Source organism: Strix uralensis, chromosome Z (genome assembly GCF_047716275.1).
Source record: "Strix uralensis isolate ZFMK-TIS-50842 chromosome Z, bStrUra1, whole genome shotgun sequence".
NCBI classification, from domain to species: domain Eukaryota; kingdom Metazoa; phylum Chordata; class Aves; order Strigiformes; family Strigidae; genus Strix; species Strix uralensis.
The window spans coordinates 44,493,343-44,516,218 of NC_134012.1; the positions used below are offsets into that span (position 1 = coordinate 44,493,343).

The following is a 22,876-nucleotide window of genomic DNA, read 5'->3' on the forward strand; positions in this document are numbered from 1 at the left end:
GTGGGTGTGACTAATCTCATTAATACACACAAATGTAGTTTTCTCCTTCTCATAAACCTGAAAAAATTAAGAAGCAATGTAGACCTCAAATCAAGACTGTAACAAAAGAAAAAAAACAAACTAAAACCAACCCAGTACATGTAAAACAAGAAGCTGGCAGTGGTAAAATGGATCTTCTCAGAGAATTGGACTCACCATCCTTGCAGACTGTTCCTACTACACAGACACCAGTGTCTAGGTTATAGCCGCTTGGACAGCTTGTACAGTTTCTGTCTCCTTGGCCACTGCAATCCAAACAGCTGGCATCGCATCTGAAAGGCAATGGCAAGAGTTGGTCTTATGGCCTCACCAAATACAAGAGTTCCTAGGAGACCTCTTTTGTATTGGTTTGTTTGCCGTTTCTAGAGGTATCAGCTGCTCTAATAGTAATTAAAAATAATTAACTCCCACTGCAACCCAGTCCTGCTTCTTTTCTCCAATGACTTTCTATTCACAATTTTTAATAAATAGTTGCATTATACTAGTATTTTGGAACTATATAGAAGTAATCAACAAAAGTGTTAAGCTGATTGTGTAGACATGCAGCAGCAAGGCACAATCTAAAGCCACAGGATGGAAGACTGACTTGCTGCCCAGTCCTTTCATCAACTTCCTGCCTCCATCATACTTTCATTGTGTACTGATTATTTTTTTGAGTGGAAAACTGTAACACATGGTGATTCCCTTCCTGTCCTGAACTCAAAGTGAGTCAATAATAAATTATTCCACGGGGCAACAAATGGTATTTCTTTAACAAAGAATGGAACAGAAAAAAATGTCCTTTCCTTGCACAGCACAGCCTTGTTCAAGATTTACCCACCCACTTGTACACTGAGGCAGGTGAGTTATTCTGGACAGCAGTCTGGCAATATACTTGTGCTATGTTTGAATATGCAGCTGAAGAACTGAAATGGTCCTTATGAATAGTAATTAACTTGCAATTAAAAAAACCTAGTTTGACTATTTTCCTTTCTTACCGAGAAATGCAGATCCTCTGCCAGATTTGTAAAATTTACATTTCTATGCATATCTACTTAGGTTCTCACTACAGGCTCTTTTACAGTGAAGGACACACACGTATGTACAAGAAAAAACACTTTTAGAAGACCTGCATGAATATAACTCAGACTAAAATTTAAAAAATCCACTTTTCCTTCATTTGCTTAGCATGCAACATATTTTTTCTATTTTTTGAAGTCAGCTGTGTTTGATGTTCTCGTAAGTATTATCTTTTTCCAGTAACAGCTAATATGTTGCCAAACATCAGACACATATATTAGCCACTGTAAGGGACTGTGTCAGCCGTTTTGTCTCGGCATTGCTGTTGTGCCATTACTATCTCCTGAGCTGCGGGGTGGTGTAAGACTGCCGGACCGTGTCAACTGCCTGTTTCAGCACTGCACCACTTCCTAAACTAGGCCTCAACATCCTGTTGCACTGAAGAAGTACGCCCTGAAGAGGACAAAAATATCCCCGAAAAACCCACAGCGTCTGCCCGAAGCTGGAACAACGACCTCTTTCGTAACATCTACCGAGCTGCGCGTGTGTGCAGGGCCAGGGGAAGAAGTCGGGATGAGGAGGATGTGCGGAGGCTAAAGGCGTTGCTGGCCGACCGTTGCCCCAGCCCTCACCATTCCCCACCCCCTGTACGACCACCATGAACACCTGGGCATGCGCGCATGGAGGAACACAGGGTAGCGAATATGATAATGAGCTCTGTGGAAATCGGTGGACTGATTGTGGGGACCGGGATGATAAAAGGACTGCGTACTCTTCTCTCGGGGGATTCCCCATCACCTGCAGGGATCCCCCATCACCTACACCAAGACCAAGCCAACGGGACACCGCTGGATTCGTGGTGGTGGTAACTAATCTTGCTGCACCTCTTTCGTTTGCTTGCTTAGGGATTCTGACTCTTTCTTTCTTCTTCTCTCTGTCCTATCGCTGTTATCTGTTGTTATGGGAAATAAAGCTTACAAGGTTGTACGGCATCTGACCTCGTTTGTGTCTTAATCTTGCTCTTGGGATCGTTTAAGAACCCTCCCTGATATTGGATCGGGACAGCCACTGATCATACCTTCTGCAGCTTTTGTATCCACTTTCAGTAGAGTGATCAAGGTAATATCCACTACTACAGGACTGCACACATCTTCCATCTTCCATAAAATAACCCTGTGTGCAGTTTATACAGGCATCTACTCCAGCACCTTAAACCAGAGAGAAAATATACTGTATTACTGGCTAGTTCCTCTTATTGCCTAACAGACACCATCTCTAACTGTAGCAAAATCTTACCATTTTAGAGACTATGTTTTACCTTCCTGACTTTCTTTCAAACAGCAACATCAAGCAATAAAGGTACATGGTTAGAATAAATGACATTATGTAATTTCAGCATATCTTTTTCTAAAGAAATGGCTATTGGTAGTTCTAAAGCTTGCACAAAATCTATCAGTCATTATTCCATCCCAGAAAGAAAATGGAGGGCGTTACTGGAAATCAGAATGAGCTCTACTAATAAGGGAAAAAAAAAAAAAGGAAAAAAAGGAAAGAAAAAATAAAATTGTATGCACACTTTCAATTACAAAACTTAGATTTTCATGTTAGCTGAAAGAAGTCTGATGTATTTAAAATATATTAAAGAACTATCAAGTTAATTAAGTTTTTACACGTAAACAATCATGTTATACTGTAGCTGTGAAATCAGAGCTGAAAACATCGAGGAAAGGAAATGATGCAGATATGTGTCAGTGGCGTACCTGCACATGTTGCACAGGATCGGTGACAGGGTTCACATTCTCTACCATTATGGTATTTTCCTTCTTCACAGCGGATAGCACATCTAGTGCCATGCAAACTATTGGAAAAAGGAAAAAAGCACAGTGTTTGGGCAGATAACAGCAACAGAGGACAATAAGGTCATGCACAAACCAGTCGTTCTCTTTCAATAAAAGAACAACCCATATATTAGGATTCATCATCTTTCTTCATTGGTCATATTTTATAAATTTCGAAACAGCAATCACTTCAAGTTGGAATGAAATGCAGTTTTGCCTGTGGTGAAATACAGAAGCTGTTTACTAACCCATTGTAAATACTACCAAGCAATATGAGACAGACAAAAAAAAGAGCAATGCCAAGAGTACTAAAAATTCAGGCATGTAAAATGCAATTACCTGCAAGGAATCTGGCACAGGGTCAGCACCACTGTATTAAAAAAATGCTAAGGGACTTGTTAACAAGATCTCATTCTTCTCTTGAAAGACCAGCAGCATCTTCTGACACTATGCTACTGCACAGGTACAGAATAGATTCACATTGAAGGAAAACAACCACCTCTTTCTGCAATAGCAGTTTTCTTTGAGACCTTCTAACTGAATGCCAGTTCTGAATGGCTGGGGAGATTACAGTTGGAGGTATTCTGCCTGCAGGCACTTTTGAGAGAGAGCACAAAAGAGTGAGTAACAGAGGAAAAAGAAATAGCATAGAGTTACATATCCATGTTTCCCTTTAAGTAGCTGTTTATGCTTTCATGGTATAAGGTGCCTACAGCAGTTATTGGGTTTGTTTGTTTGTTTATTTTAAGCTAGGACTTCTCTGCCATGTTTGCCATCTTCTGTGGTACCTCAGCTTCCATCTAATTTAACTCTTTCTCTAAAAATGCTCTTCAGCTCTGGGGATTACCACCCTGAGTGAGTGCTAACCCTGTTTTACAGACTGGATCCAACAAAAGTATGTACTTATCACCACTAGAAATTCTCAAGACCATATATGGTACCAGTTTAGAAAAAATTAGATTAACATTCAATTAACCTAACAACCCCTTCTTTTTTATTATTTTTCCTCAGTTGCACACCTCAAAGTGCTTTACAAGGCAGGTAGCATTATCATGTTTTTACAGATGGGAAAACTAATAATTTTCCCAAGTTTATTTAATGAGCCAGTAACAGGACCAGAACTGGAATCCAGGTGTTCCAAGTCCCATCCAGGGCCCTGCCCAGAGATAACGTTGCCAAAAAAATGCAGCAAGTTTTGAACAACTGGGAAGTATGAAATGCATGTCCTGCAAGGCTCCATTTATCTGTAACACCCACGCAGATGGTGTTTTTTCAAAATGTTACCAAATATCAATCTCATTTTGCTAATATTGCCCAAGAAAAAGTTTGTTTGTTTGTTTTTAATATTTCAATTTCTTTTTCTCTTCTCACACTGAATGGACTTAACTGCTTTCTTCAGTGGTGCAACAAGCTGCTGTTTGTGTTAATGGACAGGGAAACTCAGTTCCTGAGAAACAAAGAAAATGGGGGCATAAATTTTCTATAGCAACTGTGTTCTATAAGGCCCCAAAACTATGTAATCTTTGGTCTCCTGACATATTTGCCCATTGTAGGAACTTCTAAACTGCTAATTTACTAATTTGACTAGGCAGTTACACAGAAGGTCATGCTGTGTCTGTTAACATTGTCCAAAATCTTAACATAAACTTCAAATTGAATAACATTTTAGAAGGGAGGCAGATACTTGTATTTTACAGAGAGCGTAAATAGACCGATATTCTGATTTTATCCCATGTTTTCCTTCCCATTAGATCACACTTCCTTTTCAAAGGGTCGCTTTTAAAAAAACAAAAGATATTTGTAATAAAAATTGTGCAGGCACTTGGAAATCTAGATGCAACATAAATACACAGAAATGAGAATTCTTTTACAAAATGTAAAGGAGTGCAGCTATTGATGCGCTAGAAGCAGACAACATTCAGCTTATACTAAGAGATGAAAATCCACTTTGATGGAAGGTAAAATCTCACTCTTAAAACATTTGCAGAATGCTCATATTCTGCAAGAAGAACCCCTATAGATACTGAATAGTAACTTCATGTTTTTTGTGGCATAAAGCCAGCATACATTCCATCATGAATTTTATAAGATTTTTGACCTTTGCTGCTTGGATCAAAAGGTCATAAAGGAGCTTGAAATGTGTACTGCTGCTTTGTGGGTTTTAGCTATCAGTTTCAAGAATGATTAAGTCCCCCTATGAAGAAAAAATATCCACTGCTATTTAAAATATGTGCACACTATAATGTAATAGAATTGAGCCCGAGGTACTTGAGATAAGTGAATGACTGGATGTATGAAGAAATACAATAAAGATAAGAAAACAGCTCCTAACTATCACAGGAATGAATCAGAAAGATTAATATGATTCATCAGCTCTACCTCTAAAATAATCCTTGACTGACACACTGTAGGTCAAAAAAGTGAAGAAGCCACCTTTCCACATGACTCTGGCTTTTATTTTACCTGAAATGAAAGGTCTTCTAAAAATCTGTTGTTAGCCAAACTGGCACACAGTAGCACAGGAAAATACAATATTACAAACTAAACAGGGACAGAACACATCAAATGAGGGCCACGCAAGGTTAAATAGCTATCTGATGTTCTTCACTGTGTATCCACAGCCTTGTAAGCCTCTTCAGGTATTCAGTTTAGTGACATCCATCATTTCCTTACCTTAGGCCATGTTTGCATTCTGTGCAGATTTGGAATTCAACACATGTCTTACAGTTTTCACTACATTTTCGGCAAACAATCTTATCTACAAAGGAAAAAAAGAAAACAGCCAGGAAAACCTTGGTCAGTTATATTTAATAAAATTATTATTACATGACTTACTGTTCTCTAGCTTGACGTCAGGAAGAGAAGCATCAAGCTAGACTAAAATAGCTAAAATCTGCCTATCATTAGCTTTTTCCATTAAACATCAAATGGTTTAATTTATTTCTAAACATTTGAAGTTATAGTTGTATCCTGAGAAAAATATGCTTTGAAGTCATTAAAAAAATCTTCATAAACATTTTAAATTTATATTAACTATTTATAATATGGACTGAAATAATCTTTCCATACAGCAGTGATATGAAGTAATGATTGTCATGTGTTCCAGAGACTGTCCTGCAATTTACCTCTTACACCTTCCATGCAAGCAGCTTGTACTGTCTTCCTGATTTGGTGCTTAAAAGACACACCTGCATGAACAGGTCTGATCTTAACAAAATCAACACATAAATTACTTAACAACTGCCTTTTCACCTCAAGAGCTCCTTACTCTAAGAGATGTCTCTCGCTCTTCAGACCTGCTGTCTTTTGAGATGCAGTGCCATGTACATTTCTGAGAAGAAAAACCTGATGTTCCTGTTTAATCCTAAATTTTCATCTATCTATCTGAATTGGGTGGAAAGGAATTCCCTTTACTGTAGTTGTCGCACAGTGAAAAACGAAATAATTAAAGTAGTACCTGTTTCTACTGATTCTCAGAAACGAACACACAGCTTCATGATGCAGAAAGCAAAAGGTTAGGTACCTAGATGAACAAAGCTCCTGAGCACATATTTATCTTCTAAGAATGTGTCTAAAGATAACTGAAATTGCTGTAGTTTTAAGCACATGTTTAAATATATGTTTGAGTATTTTTGCTAGCCAAAGCTGAAAATTAAACATGGGCAATCTACTTGGCAATCACAGGAGGAAACTGAAGGCAGGTGTCTCACAAGGCAGAGAATAATTACTGCTCTTGGGTCATCACATCACATCACATCACATCACATCACATCACATCACATCACATCACATCACATCACATCACAAAGTCTGTCAGAAACATTAATTGCAACCACATTTTACATCTGAGGAGCCTATTTTTCTTAGAGCTCCAGTTCAGAGACCATGGTCGATTACGCATCTCTTCTATCTGGTGCCACATCATCTGAATTTGGTGGAATGGAGAATGCCTCACTTTCAGAATGTGGGTGCTGTCTGTTCCTTTCTGGGGTAGTGATAACCTGCTCTGTCCTGCAGCTGACCTGCTCTTGAACTGCCCTTGTTCTGCTACTGTTACTTCCAGTCACAAGCAGAAAAGACAAGCTGCCACTAAGGATGGTTTTTAAAATAAAGGAAGATTTCTGAGAAGATCCTTGATCACACTTGGCAACAATTTAGTAAGAGGAATAGGATAAGAGATAGGTGTAACAACACACATGTTTCCTGCTCGTAAGTATTCCAGCAACCTCCCCAGATCAAATTCTGTAGCCCACAATAAAGAAACAACAAGAAATACTAACTCTTATCCAGGTAAAACCCATCAGGGCAGTTGGTAATACAGCTATTGGTTACTTCATTCAGGTAGTAGCCAGATTTACAGGTCATGCACTGGTCACTATGGCCTCCAACACAGGTTTCACAATTGGGTGAGCATTTTTTACAGCGTTTCTTGTCTGCATTGTAGTGACCAGGTGGGCAGGTCGAAACACAGATCCTGCAGACAGCAGGGAAGAGAAGGCAGAGTCGTTAATGAAATAACCTGCCACCACATTCCTGGACCATGACTGCAAAGCAGAAGTATTTCTCAGCATTGCTGCTTTTCTAATGATTACGTGTTTGCTAAGATGTAACACTCCAAAGCATTGCATCAAGCAGCCTCTTCTCTTTCATTTATTTCACTACAGCAGTTATCTCACTGGCAAATGCCTTATCAGACAGTCATACAGTATCATTTTTGACCATCTACATTTCTTTCTATCTCATTCAAACTCAATCACAGAAGCTATAGTAGCTATCACAGTTATATATGTATATCTATATCTTCTTATGAAAAATAATCAAGAGATGGGGAAATAATTAGAGAAGGGTGTTTGAAGGCTGTACTTTAAATTCTCATTAACTAGGCTGTTTTTTTCAACTCCTACGAAAATTTGTCAAATTCACTGGAAGATGAATTATTCATGACTGCAGCAAAGAGAACAGGAAAGGAAGTTAAGACATACACTAAGAGATCTATGAAGTAAAGACTTTTTCTCTTGGTCTTACCGTGTGTTGTTCTTAGATTTGTAGTAGTAGTGCAGACAGTCAGTACAGTGATCTGGTCCTGGTCCATCACACCCTACTTTACTGCATTCTGCATTGCAGGGACCTGTAATAAAGCCAGAACACAAGCAGGGAAGGGATTCAAACTTCTCATTTAGTACTTAGCACCCCTTAAAACATAGTATTTTAATGCAGAATGCAATTACTATGCTTCCCTGTTTGATTTGAATTCTGAATAGTAATTTGACTCCACCAAAAAAGAAGCTTTTTAAGACCTTGCAAATCCTGGCCTCAGTATTTGTTCACAGTGATTTGTAATTTTTAGCAAGTGTGACATCCTCTACAGAATCTATCAAAGAGAAACTATTTCTTGATCCAAACAGATGTTTTCCTAATGAGTAACAAAACATTCTGAATTTTATTCAGAAATGTGCAAAAGCATTTGTAATTCATAATGAAGAATTATTAGCAAAATCACTTATAACAAGCAGGTCAACATAAATGATGAACAACATGATCAGTGGCTACTCTAGTTACCAACTCGGTAGCAACTGCTCCCAGTGGCTACCACAACCCAACTGAAAGAGCATCCAGGGCATGGATTTGTTTCCCTCTGTGCTGCTACCTGCTGCAAAAGCCTTGGCTAACACTTACTGATTAGCAAGTCTTCTGTCTCACTTGCAGTCATGTTGGATTCGACAATAGGCTTCAGAGGTGGGCCTGTGCAAACCTCATGAAGTTGAACAAGGCCAAGTGCAGGGTCCTGCACATAGGTCAAGGCAATCCCAAACACAAATACAGGCTGGGGGATGAGTGGATTGAGAGCAGCCCTGTGGAGAAGGACCTGGGGGTACTGGTGGATGGAAAACTGACTATGAGCCAGCAATATGAGCTCACAGCCCAGAAAGCCAGCCATATCCTGGGCTGCATCAAGAGAATAGTGGCCAGCAGGTTGAGGGAGGTGATTCTCCCCCTCTACTCTGCTCTCATGAGACCCCACCTGGAGTACTGCATCCAGCTCTGGGGTCCCCAACATAAGAATGACATGGACCTGTTGGAGCTGGTCCAGAGGAGGGCCAAGAAGATGATCAGGGGACTGGAGCACCTCCCTTATGAGGACAGGCTGAGAGAGTTGGGGTTGTTCAGCCCAGAGAAGAGAAGGCTCTGGGAAGACCTTATAGCAGCCTTCCAGTACTTAAAGGGGGCCCACAGGAAAGATGGGGAGGGACTCTACCAGGGAGGGTAGTGACAGGGTGAGGGGTAACAGTTTTAAACTGAAAGAGGGTAGATTTGGATTAGATACAAGGAAGAAATTCATTAGTGTGAGGGTGGTGAGGCCCTGGCACAGGTTGCCCAGAGAAGCTGTGGCTGCCCCCTCTCTTGAAGTGTTCAAGACCAGGTTGGACGGGGCTTTGAGCAACCTGGTCTAGTGGAAGGTGTCTCTGCCCATGGCAGGGGGGTTGGAATTAGATGATTTTTAAGGTTTCTTTCAACCCAAGCCATTCTATGATTCTATGATCCTTACAGGTCCCTTCCAACTTGAGATATTCTACTATTCTGTTTACAATTTTCAAATAGGTCCTTCCTGCTACAGGAGGAGAGAACCATCAACTCCTGCCTTTATGTAGGTGAACAAAGCCCGTTGGTGAAGTTATAAGTTTCAGGATCTTCAAGTCTCTTGTGAACGAAATGCGGTGAGTTTGCCAGCCACCTTGAAATTTCTCCTAACATCAGGTAAACTTGAAGTAAAGTGAGTTTGCTTCATACAGAAACTTAAGAAGTTAGTGACCTTTACAGCAGAGATAGCAGTGTTTCATCAGCAGCTCTCAATCAGACTGCGCGTCTGACATGCTGTGGCAGGAGACTGTAATAACAGAAACTCTAAATTAAACTTTGTCCTGCTGCTTGCTTGCTGGAGCTATACTTAAGATTCATCAGCCCTAACCATCTACACGATGCTCATAATGTTGGATTAGATGTAGGAAACTGCCAACTTGATGTATTTTGCAGTGCCAAAAATCTAATTCTATTAAAGTCTAATGATAAGGTTGAAAAACTTCTGTAGGGATCAGTGAGAAACAACATAGATGTAGAAGATAATGTTCTTCATATATATATGTGTGTTCATATGTATGTATATATATTTTTATACACTTACATGAAAAGCAGTGCATTCTTCATAGTATGTTAAGTGTAGCTTAAAAATATGTAACTGTGTTTACAAACTCATAAGGATGAAATGAAAATATCTAGCTTCAAATTATGAAACAAATAGTTCTGATCTTAAATTAAGAATCCGCTTCACTGAACATTTTACATATTCAGGGTCTCAGGTCACTCCTTCAACCAAGTATGTGTTCAGTAAATGTATGATCAGAGTAAACGAATGTACGAACCTGAATAGTCATCTGTTCCATAATCTTCTGTAGGGTCTTCAACTGGACTAGAGCGCACTCTTTCCACTTTTGGAAAATCATTTCTTGGTGAGTAGGGCTGAATGGATGTTCCATATAGTACTAAGGACCACTCTTTCAGTTTGCCTAGAAGTTAAGTATTTAAAATGTAGTTATAGAAACCATTTCTCTTTTCTGTGTCTTACAAAAACGTATCGCTTGTAAACATGACTTTCTGAGTAGGTATGGAAGACGTTGCTTTTCAAATTAGAGTCTTCAGCTTAATATGGATAGGCAATCATTGTTTCATTATAAACTGAGAAAGCATAGTTTTTTCAATGAGATTTTTATGTAGTATTTTCATGGTGCTCCAGTCTCTTGTAGATCTAGTAAAACTTTGCACCACGTGTTGAACTCAATATAAACAATAAACAACAAAACCTTTGGCCATACAGTCATTTGGAAAATGCATATGGTACTCAATAAGGAGTTTTTGCTCTGGATTTCACTTTTCCTCAGAACTTTAATTATCTACTAATTATTATTTGAGGTCTTTCAGCTCACTAGCTGTATTCAGAATTCTGACTTAAGAAAGGGGTTACATTTTGTTTACTACTTGAGTACTTTTCACTGGCTTACAGGACACATCTTGATGAACAGGAAACAACTTCTTTTAAAATCTCCATGGTAGACCATCAATGTTTCCTCCCAAACCAGCATAATTTCATATTTGTTTGCCCTAGTTCTTTGGCAGATATATCACTGCACTGTCAGTGTTCATCACTAATATTTTATCTTCCCAGTATGTGAGTGAAGAAAGAAAAAATTGTTTGCCTGCTTGAAGCATTATCTCACTTTTTGGCAAGTTTTTTTGTGGAAGAATAAAAAGAATAATGTATATCAAGTCATTGGTTCAGGCTGCCAGAACACAAAGTGTGAACTTCCAGTCTCCACCTTTCTGTCTATACTGCCTGGTGAATTAAATCTGTGAAAGAGCGAAAGAACTCAGGTCTGAAATAATGCCTAAAGTAATGATGCATAAAAACCACACCCCTGCTTGAAAAGATGGAATGTAAGTTTGGTCTTACCCTTTTCTCTTGATTATATTTATCTGTGTAGGAGTAGCCAGTTATAAATGGCAAATTCTCATCAGAAGAGAAAGGAAACAGAGGAGCAGGGAGTATTTTCTGAATTTGAAAGATCCTGTTCTGGTGGCTGTTCTGTGGTCAAAATACTATTCCCTATTATTTAAAAAAAAATGTAATACAGATATGTGTCTTCTCAAGAAAATCACTTAGTATACTTCATGTAAAATGAAATTCAAGCAATATTCCTCTTCTTTCATTTTAATAATACTCAATAATTTGAGCTTTCATATCATTCACTTGGACTTTTTCAAACTGTGCAAGCAAGTTACTTTGACCTTCACAAGTGATTTCTGTATTTTTCCCAATGTCATCTGGTGTCATCCACTGACATGACCAAGACAGCACGTTATCTCTCTGCTTTTACATTCATCCTTCAAGCAGTAAGCAACAATATGCAAACCCACTACCTGATAGATGATAGCCCAGTTCTTTTAAATGGTTTATATTGGGGTTAAAGATGGGAATCTCTGTTATCTCTCTGTCTCTTGCCAACCCAAGTGAATCTTTCTGGGACACAAATTTCTGCACTCCATATGAAACTTTCTCTGCTCTATACTCAGTTTTTGAGAAGAAACTATAGGCAAGAGACTACATCACACAACCGTTGGTTCACACTTCCAACTTTTCACAGCTAAAGCAAAGCATTACTTTTTTTAAAGAGACATTCAATCCTGATTTAAAAAATTAACTGATGAAGAGTCTACCACACCTGCTGCCAAACTACTGGCTAATTACCTTTGCATGCACCTTTTTTTCAATTTATCTACGCATCTTATTTTCAATTTATCTATGCATCTTATTTTCAATTTGTCTTTTACTTCCTCTAGCTAACAGCCATGTAGCCCTTTAGTTCCCACTAGATTAAAAGACCCAAATCACATATTTTCTTCCTATACAGACATGTGGGGACCATGTTAGCTCTCAGTGTTCTTTAGAGTGATTCAGCTGGGTCCTTAAAGGCATTTTTCTTTTTAAGAAAGGAGTCACACAGGAAGCTCATTTTTACTCAGATATGCAGTCATTTCTACAGCCTTTTCAAAGCTACAGTTTCTCCACATATAGTCTCTGTCCTTTTTGTGTTTTAACCCATTTCTACAGCATAGGTACTATAATATATTGGGTGCAAACAAAAAATGTGTGTTTGCTAAGGTATTCAGATCTTTTAATCCTCATCATTATTATGCTTCAAAAATCACTAAACTTTCCAGGGTTGATGTTATACTTCTTCCAGAGCACTGGGAAAGATACTGATTACTAGAAAAAAGTATTTGCAAGGACCCACTAAAAATAACCACAGGTGAAGATGCTCCTCAGACACAGTGTATTGTGTCTGGACTTGGAAGGGCTTGTACTAACATTACTGCAGGAAGGATTGGTGCTTTGAATGTATACCTAATGCAAAAGGGCCGCAAGGGGAATAATGCAGGGTCTCTCAGGAGATTAGTTGCCTTTTAAGAATGGTTCAGTAAATAAAGAGGGGAAAAATCCATGTAACTTGCCAGCAAATAAATGAAGTCTGCCTCAAGGCAGGTTTAATTTGCACAATGAAAATATTTCAATAACGAAGTATATATACATACACACACGCTTTTATAATGAATAAACAAAGTGTGCACATTTAAGCCAAAATCTTTCTTTCCCCATTTTTGGCTGATTCCATCATTTAGTTTGGCTAGAACATCCTTTACCCTACTTGTATTTAGTATGTAACAGAGGTCCCATATTGTATATATAGGAGAAAGTGTATATCACAGTGTTTCACATCAAGCACATGTCCACCTCCATAAACTCTACAGAATTAAATGCAGAAATCACATGCACTACTTTTACAAACTGGACCCTGCATTTCTTTACAGGTAACAGATGTGGCATTACTTTGCCAATGCAGGGATATGATGACATGTTGGCTCTTTGTTCTCAATTTGATTACAGGAAAACTGCAGCTCTTAATTATAAGACCTTTCAATAGCTAAACAAACACACACACACACACCAGAAACAAGAAACAGGCACGATGGTGATATCAGTGTGATAAACTGCAGGCTATGGTGATAAATTGTGTTTAAGCACCTTCTGTTTATTTCACATTCTGTTTAGTGTGGAGACTAACCCCAACATGCCCAAACAGCTGAGTTTATCCACCACTAGTATATGGTAGGCACTTTCTAATCTTTCTGAACTGAAATGTTAGTGGACAGCTTCTATCGCAGGGCTCTAGAAAGTTGGGTAATATATTACTAGACAGTATACAATGAACCAGGATCCAATTCACAACCAGACTGCATCTTGTGAAATCCAAATGCATGTAAAAACCTAACCCGTCTCAAGCACTGTTTCACATTGTGGTTGAAAGAAAGTAAAGAGTAAGCTCTCCAGCAGGATTGCTTTAATGTATCAGCTTCCTCCACAACCCTTGGTTGGGGAGGTCTACTTTCTCCATATTCCCTGGCCTTACTGCCCCTTTTCTTCCAGAGTTGGGTCTTTAGGCTTTAGACCTCATGAAGCAAAAGAAATCAATCCCATGAGATTAGCTACTGTAGCACTGAGAAGAGTATATATTAAGTATTGATATCAAAAAATCAGTAAGACCTATAAAAATACATATGTAAAACAGGAGTGTGCAGGACAGGCTTTAAAGTGTAAAGCTGTAAATGTAGCTGGCCACTTCTCACTGTCCTGGTGACATAAAAGGGCTGTAAAAGATGTCTAGAGAATAGCCTGGATGAACAGTTTGTAAAATGGCTCCATGCTACCTCTTTTCTAGGCTTTAGTACAGGGAGTGTGCCAGGGAAGAGAAAATAGGGGAACAGATGAAACATATTGCACTGTGGCTCTTCTTCATGCCTGTTGGATGAACCACTGGGTTCTGGTACACACAAAGGTGAAGAGCTACACTAACTTGTCCTTAAAGCCAGAGATACTTCTGTCTGTGTCAGGAATAATGAATGCAAGATGGAGTTGAAAATAATTGATTTTTGTCTCTTTTCAGTAATCTGATTAAAATTGAATTACTTGGTTGTTGTTTAATACCTCCCCTCTGTCATATTCTAAAGACTGAAAATTAAAAAACCCCACAAAAACCTAACACCAAACCTCCCCCCAAATCCTTGAACAGTTCTGCTCATAGTCCATGGCTGCTTTTCCATATGCGTTTAATGACTACCCCTTTTTACTGTACTGGAAACTGCTCTGCATTTACAGGTGCAATTAACATCACTCAGCTAAGAACCTTTCACCACTGCAAAACCATGGTGAGAAGTGATCAATGCAGATAAAATGAAGTGAAAATTGAAACACTGTCAATACTGATTTTTCCTTTCAGAGCTCTAGAGGATGATAATCAAGATTTTCAAAAGGCTGTGCTTAAAGATAACAATTGAGTATACAACTGACATTTAAATGACACTGGCCACCCTAGAGTTACCATAGACTTTAATAAAAAGCTGTTTGCTCCTCAGCAATTTTGAATATCACACTGATTATCTTGGTCTTCAATACGGACTTATTGGCCTCATATTACATGATAGGTTTTAAAAATTTTGGCTTATGACTGCTAGTTTAGCATCCTAAAACTACTCAGGTTATGCAGACAACTGAGACAGGCAATAAGAGAATATGATTTGATGGCCAGACAGGAAGAGAAACTTTTTAAAAAGCAGAGATTGGCTATCTGGCCATCTGCTGCACTAAAAAGAACATAACTCAGCCAATGAGGAACAGAAATAAAGAACTAAAGTGCTCATTCAGTTCCATCAATTTCAACAGCAGTTGAGTGAGAATGATCTCTGTGTTAGATTTTTTAGACAGAAAATTATCTAAGCAGCATAAAATCAGCACTTCCATTTTGTCATAATTTTGAAATGAGAGGGTTCATTTTTGTCCAAAGTAAAATGTATAAACACAGTTGAGTTTGGCCTATGCACCACTTGGAATAGAAAGGAGACTGGACAACTCCGTGTTCACACATTAGAATTCCTCCTGTGCCCTGGCTTGCTCTAGGTCATGACGGAAATAGTCCTACTGAGTTAGTAAACTGCAGGAGTGATTGGACCAGCTGGCCTCCCAGAAAGGCACATTTACCTTGAACAGGTGAACTGCACATAGCCTTCATTCCAATCTGAATAATTTAACCAACCAAATTTCAACCAAGAGGAGGACAAAGTACTCCATCTCCATATCTGGTGTCAGAAACATCAATGGGACATTCTTGGACAAAGTAGAATTGAAACTATTAACACTCTTCTAGAATAGTCAACTACATGCACATGCCCTATCAAGCTAGACTTTCTTATTTTAAACTCAAAGCTTTTATGCACTTCAGTTCACATTTCAGTCAATGTTTCTTTATGTGTGAGTTTTTCATGTAGTAGAAACAATAAAAGTACTCATACTTAGTGAGGATCATTTGAATAGTTTTAATGACTTCCAACAACCTACTAATTCAGGAACAAACATATTTAAAAATTGTTATTGTTAAGTTCACAAAGACGTATTTTTATAGGTTCAAATACTTTAACATCTATGTCTTAAAAATCAGAATTTATTTTTAGCAAATCAATTAGAAAACACTGCTTTGTGAGTTTACTTAGCTGCCTGAGATGGAATGTATCTTTTATTTCACTGAATTATAAAATAATTCTATTGCTAGTGTCATTGTAGTTCTAAATATACTTCATAGCAGACCTCTTAGAATAAATTTTTATCTATCAGAAAGCAGTAATTCGTCATTTCCAATGTAATATTATTGCATTCTGACATGCTGTCCAATCAGTGTTAATTTAGATTTAGTGACAAATGATTTCCAATACATTAGTAGTATTCGTCTCTCTAACATGTTTTAATCTAGATTATTTGTTTAAATGGTATGTCACCTTTGATTATTTTTATTAAAGCGTTTCCACCTACTTTGATGTGGGGCTCCAAAGGAAGGACTACATTCAATATTCATGCATAAACAGTGGTATTTTTGTCTGCGTATAATGTATCTATTCCAAAACAGTTTTTAAGGTTTACATTTTCATTAAGTCCAGAGGCAAGTATATACTTATCTTTCCTAACCAGCAAATAGAAGGATGTACTCTCATGAGTCTCTTTGAAAGCCCTTCTCTCAATCTCCATTTCTTTCACAGTGCTCATACTGAAATATGTGAATGAAACTGAACTATGTAGTGGGAATTAAAAGCAGAAGAACATCTGTAGGCTCAAAAATTCTTACTAGGAGCACAGTTCATGAGTGGATGAATGCCAGGTCTGAGCACTCTGGCCATACACACAGAAGCACAATGCAACCTATCAGTGGTAGAAAGCCATGAATTTCTTTATCTGGTAGAGTGAGATTTTCTAGTTGTGTAAACACCGATAAATGCCATATTTTTCATATGGGTAGGATAAAAAATACAAAGCAAAGAAAAGCAACATAAAGATAAATCTTTAGGCCCTATATAGCTGATATAGGCCAAGTAAATATGGACCCTATATTGGTCATGAAAGTCACAGGCAATAAAAGTCACAGCAGAGTAACTCTGGGCTGCTCTAACTTATGTTGAGACCTGTCTGATAAATGTATATTCCACATTCAAGTAAACAGATTCCTGCATATGGAGATACTGTAACTTCTTTCAAATGTGGCACATGCAGTTCCACGCAGTTTTGTATCTTTTTCCTCAAAAATGCACCTAGGAAAGATTTGGCTTTGTTTAAAGCACTGACTCTTGGTACCCTGTCAGATGGTAGAGGGGTCTGTCAAGAATTCATGTCTGGTATGATGTAGCTCTAAATGGCCAAAGTCTCTTTTTATACTTTGAGGCAACACATATAACCATAAGAAAGAGGGCAGTTTACCCCTGAGAAGATTAAATTCTCTGTGGAAACCAGAAGTAAGTTCAGAATAAAAGAGAACCATGTGTCTTAAATGGCAAATAACAGCAACATAAAAATGAAGGGTGCATTGATAACTGAAATTAAGAATAATGCTCTTCACAGCTCTGCCTTCACACTAAAAGCGGTGACATGCTCCAGCTGTAAATAAAAGGTGGAAAACAGTCAAGGCAGTATTAGCAACTGCAAGCATTCTTCTGAATTCACTGAGCCCAAATAAAAGTTAGAGTCATACCTGGAGTCTTGAAATTTCTCAGCTGAGATGGAGTGTCACAGATTTCCAAAATCCAGTCACCTGCAGCTTTTTCACTCCAGCAGTGAGTAGTCATAAACTCCCAGTTTTTGAATCCTTCCATGGAATGATCGAATAGCCTAAAATAAATCATGACATTATTTTAAGTGAAACATTTCATTTAGGGAGCAAAGCCTCTTGAATGATATACTCGAATTAACCAGTTCATTCATCTGTGCCTTTACATAATGTTACTTGTGATGGTTTTCCCACACATATTTCCAGTATATTCAACGGCTTCTTGCTTTGATGCAAGAGATTCTTTACATGACATTATTTGTCATAATGTGAAAGGGAATGGAAAGAGAATTCATTGCAAAAAAAAAAGTCACTAATACTGTTTATTAAGATTCACATGTCTTGGGAAAAGTGTGTACAATACAGCATATCCGTTGCTTTAACAGCATGAAGTAAATACAAACAACTTGTAAATTAAAAAATTTCCGTAACATTTATTTTTCACTTTGGATTGGAATACTTAAAAGGGTTTTAAAAACAATAAAAAGTATTAGGTGACTGAGACAATATTAGCAATTCAATATATGCGACTTCTTGTGAGGAAATAAAATGTAACTGAGACATTGGTCTCAATCCTCAAATGACCAAGGTATCACTCTCTTCAAACACTTGACAGAAGTGAGTTTGGGTAAACTGAGAGACTAATGGCATCTGATGGTTTCATTTAACCAACAACATTACCATAATTTTATTACCTAGATCGTGGGTGAAGAGATTGGAGTTTAGGTCTGGGTTATAATTTCTAGTATGGAGGCCCAGTTCAGAGGCTGCAGTGTGATGCTGATTCCATGAGGGAAGGGGACGGAGGACTGTCCAGAGATTTTATTATCTAAAACTGGAATTTATTAATAAGATTTTGGAAAGACACACAAGAATTTGCACTTTTATTCAGTGTTCATAGCGTGTTGCCAGGTACCCCAAAGCTACTGATGGGAGGTGCACTCTAATCAAGACAGTTGCCTCCAATAAAGTGTCACAGCTCAGATTCAAAAAATACATATATATATACACCCATATATGTGTATATATATTTCTATATACATGCATATATATATTTCTATATAGATACATGCACATATATATGTATGTGTATGTATTTATCACTGTATTAAATTGGTCTTTCTGTGTGAATATTCCGCTGGTAATACCTGTGCTTGAATATTTTTCATAAAACAAGGTATCTACAGTAGAAAATCCAATAGATTTAAAACCCTTTTCCATAAATCAGAGAAAAATCTAGTATTAGACTACAAAAATATTATGATATTTTGCAGTCACTTGATACTTCACTGATATTTTCTAAGCTAATTTCAAGATTTATTCTCCAAAGGTTGTGAAATGCAGCAAACATGGGAAGGTAGGATACTTTTGTAGCAATATGAGTATGGGTCAACTTCTGGTGAAATGCCACACAGGATGTGAATAAAATACCAAACTTCTTGATGAAAACTTTGGTCAGTCAGAGGCAGGGGGTCAGGTACTGTGTACCCACACTTACTGCAATAGGATCTGCATGGACCTGCACGCCTGGTGCACTTTACAGCACTCAGCCAAAAACTTCTGTGGTTGACATAGCGCTTACGGATATGGTGTAGTTGAGAACTGTCAACGTTAGGCTAATGGTTGGACTGGATGATCTTCAAGGTCTTTTCCAACCTAGATGATTCTGTGATTCTGTGATTTTCATGCTCTCATATGTGCAACTTTATTCTATTTTAAATGAATGCGTATAATAATATTCTTTTTTTATTTGTGTTGACAACATTAAATTAAAATATAGATATATATTTAGAATTAGGCTTAATTTTCACTGATAATTAGGTGAGATTTTCTTCTGATGCAGTTCTGTGCCTCTGTGTATTTCTGTATGTGTGTATATATATTCTGCCAGCAGAATTGGCCCATTTCATGTCACCATTAAATCACTTGTTTGAATACAGCAAATCTCAAAAACATATGGCACACATTATTTACTGAAAGGGAAGAAGTTATTATGCAGTTATTACCCAGTGTTTGCATGTGGGTGTGTTCAATTTAATTCATTATGTAGGTTATTTCCAACAGTCCAATAATGTGTTTTGGTGATAACTGTGCTGGTTTTTTTCTGGGATAGAGTGATTTTTCTTCATACTAGCTTCATATGGGCTGTTTTGGATTTGTGCTGAGAACAATGTTGATTGATAACACAGGGGTGTTTTAGTTATTGCTCAGCATTGCTTACACAGCATCAAGTCCTTTTCTGCTTCTCATGTTGCCCCACCAGTGATGAGGCTGGGGGTGCACAAGAAGTTGGGAGGAGACACAGCTGGGGTGAACCAAAGGGATATCCCAGACCATGTGATGTTGTGTGCAGTATATAAAGCTGGTGAAAGAAGGAGGAAGGAGGGACATTCGGAGTGATGGCATTTATCTTCCAAAGTGACCATTAAGCGTGATGGAGCCCTGCTTTCCTGGAGATGACTGAACACCTGCCTGCCGATAGGATGTGGTGACTGAATTCTTTGCTTTGCTTTGCTTGCATGCACAGCTTTTGCTTTACCTATTAAACTGTCTTTATCTCAATCTGTGAGTTTTCTCACTTTTACCCTTTTGATTCTCTCCCCCATCCCACCAGGGCGGAGTGAGTGAGCAGCTGTGTGGAGCTTAGTTGCTGACTGTGTTTAAACCATAATAACTTATGTATTACTTTCTAAACACCCTGTCAATGCAGCAATATTCCTCCTTGCCATTGCAGCAACCAAATTATATAGTATTATTTAAGTACTGTGCAATTGTATTGTAAATTCTATATTCACTGGACTTCCATTCACATACACAGAAACACAAATTGTTGTTGTTTATTTTTACTATAATTAGTCCAATATTTCCCATAGTACTTTTTGTTTAAGGGTGTTTATTTGTCATGTTTTGGAATTTTAAATTGCTGTCAGATTTCCATTTTTATATTGCATCATTCTTTTAAGTAATTTTTGGGAGGAAGAGACAAAAAACCCTTATGACTTTATCACAGGTATACAAAAATACCTTTACCTAAAATATGTTATGGCTGAAACTGTAAGTTGTCATATCTCCATCCATGGAAATGGGGAAAATCGGTAATATTTCATAGAAAATTGTCTAGTTTTTGGAAAGAATACTTATTTGAGAAAGATTTGAATTTTATAAAGTAAGGTTTAAATTGTAGTCTTTTAGTGTATGAACTCTGTTTCTACAAAAGATGCTACAAATGAGTCAAAAAGCTACAGACAGATCAAAAGAACAGTTAAAAAAAAAGTAGAAAGATACTGACTCTGAGGCTATCTGTGTGTGTATGTTGTATATACTTAATGGTCCGAGTATTGTTGTGTTGCTTTGCTTATGCACTAAACTCTCAAATCAAAGAACCTGTGAGGCAGTACATGGATTTCCCTTTCAGTGGTTAAATAAATGAATGAATAAATGAATAAATAAATAAATGAAAAAAAAATACATATGGAATAGGATCTTTTAAGGAGCATGGAGCCAGTCCAGATAGTTAAGTGATTTTGTTATTTGTCAGACTGAGATTGAGTCACAATTCATATCAAGGACACACTTACACACATCTTATCATGGACTACTAAATTATTTGTAGATGGTCTGATGAATTGTTAGTTGACTATTACAGGTTATTATAGATTAAAATAGTTAAACAAGATTATTAGAATAATCTGATAATTTTTATGACCATGATCATATACATCTGCAACACCTGTATTTATGCATGTAACGTGTTTTAAGTACCAAAGTATGTAACAGCATTTGAATCTTTATAACTTACTTGTTAACATGACCACAACAGAATGCCAGACCTTCTATTCAAGTACTCAGGTGACCTCTCTTATTAACATGATATATGTAGGTCTATATAAGAATATGTATGTTACAGAGTGTAGACTAAAATAATTATTTCCTTAAAACAAAATCAAGAGTCTTGGCCTCTTCCACTGCTACCATTTCAGTCTAGAAATGGCGTCACCTTTCTATTTAAGAATATAACTTCAAGCATAAATATTAATCTGTAACCAAATTTTAGATCCAGAGGAAGACAATTAGCCACTTTCTTGGAATTCCACAAGTGGGAACGTAAGGCAAGTCTTTCACCATTAAATCTACTAGCATTAAAAAAGCAACTAAACAAGTGTGTCAGCTTTTTACTGAAGAGTCTAAATTCCTAAATGCTCAGAAAAAATTGTTTTCATTTTAATGTCATGTGATAAAAGTGGGGGTAGAGGATCCATTTGGTAACACCACCATCACCCACCACAAACAATAAAAGGTAAATGTATAAAAGGAGCTTTTTTATTATCAAGATCTTTTATTTTAACCTCAAAAGTTGCAGCTGCACCTGACTCACAGCCATGCTTGTGTATTGAACTGACTACACTGAGAGCCAGGAAGCCCTGCACTGGCTGATGGCTGGGGCTGCAGTGGCATAGTTGGCAAGAGAAGGCTATTTCCTCCTTTGTAGCTGCAGTCTTTGTTTATGATGTGCTCCAGCCTACTAAATTGGCCTGACAGGCAAGTGGTCCTTGCCCACTAGTCTAATTGCCACAAGACTTCAAGTGAACTTACAGTTTGAAAAGAGTACAGAGTGCATTCCTGAGCTGTGTATCTGAAAATGGTCAGCTATTCTCCTTAGAGCAGCTCTTCTCCACAGGGGTCAACCACCAGTTCCCTGTGAGATATAGCATCTGAGGACCTGCAGACAGCTCAAACTGACTTAACCAAAGCTTCAGCCAGACCCTACTGCCCACCTGCACTGAACTATTCTGAAAAAAAAGAAACGGTCAGAGAGCACACAGTCACTTCAGATGCTTTCTCACCTACATGTGTCAGGGAAGATCACTTAAAACTTCTGGATGTGGATCTCAGAAGATGCATTTAAAATGTATGCATATACATTTTTTTTTCCCTTTCAATTTCCATTTTACATCTGGTTATCACAGTTAATTTTATGAAGCAATGGAGATCTCTCAGCTGTCATGATAAAGTTTGGAGAAGACTAGCATGTACAACAGGGTACAGTGCCTGCCAGCCTGAAGTAGTGGATAGTACAGCAACCACCATCTTTAAATAGGGAGAGCTTGTCCCCAGGGACTACACATATCTGCATGAAATGCTCCATCATGACCTATAGACATGTCAGGCTGCTGAGCTCCACACACCACACTGGTCAGCCAGCTGCGTGGTTGACACTTATAGCTGTCTTCTTAAAAGCTGCATGTGTTT

At 37.9% G+C, this 22,876-nt stretch overlaps 1 protein-coding gene across 4 annotated transcripts in view; it reads right to left on the minus strand.

Annotated features, from left to right (window-relative positions):
- PCSK5 (proprotein convertase subtilisin/kexin type 5) overlaps positions 1-22,876 on the minus strand; it is a 257,528-nt gene that overhangs the window by 65,287 nt on the left and 169,365 nt on the right. For 2 of the 4 annotated variants that reach the window (XM_074855002.1, XM_074854999.1), the window contains exons 13-20: positions 17,552-17,688; positions 10,295-10,438; positions 7,902-8,004; positions 7,157-7,350; positions 5,550-5,634; positions 2,799-2,896; positions 2,117-2,246; positions 196-311 (exon numbers count right to left, since the gene is read on the minus strand). In XM_074855002.1, the coding sequence (XP_074711103.1) occupies positions 196-311; positions 2,117-2,246; positions 2,799-2,896; positions 5,550-5,634; positions 7,157-7,350; positions 7,902-8,004; positions 10,295-10,438; positions 17,552-17,688 (1,007 nt within the window). Of the gene's footprint in view, positions 1-195; positions 312-2,116; positions 2,247-2,798; positions 2,897-5,549; positions 5,635-7,156; positions 7,351-7,901; positions 8,005-10,294; positions 10,439-11,478; positions 11,533-17,551; positions 17,689-22,876 lie in introns of those variants that run through there. The other 2 variants (XR_012626955.1, XR_012626956.1) reach the window with 2 other exon arrangements.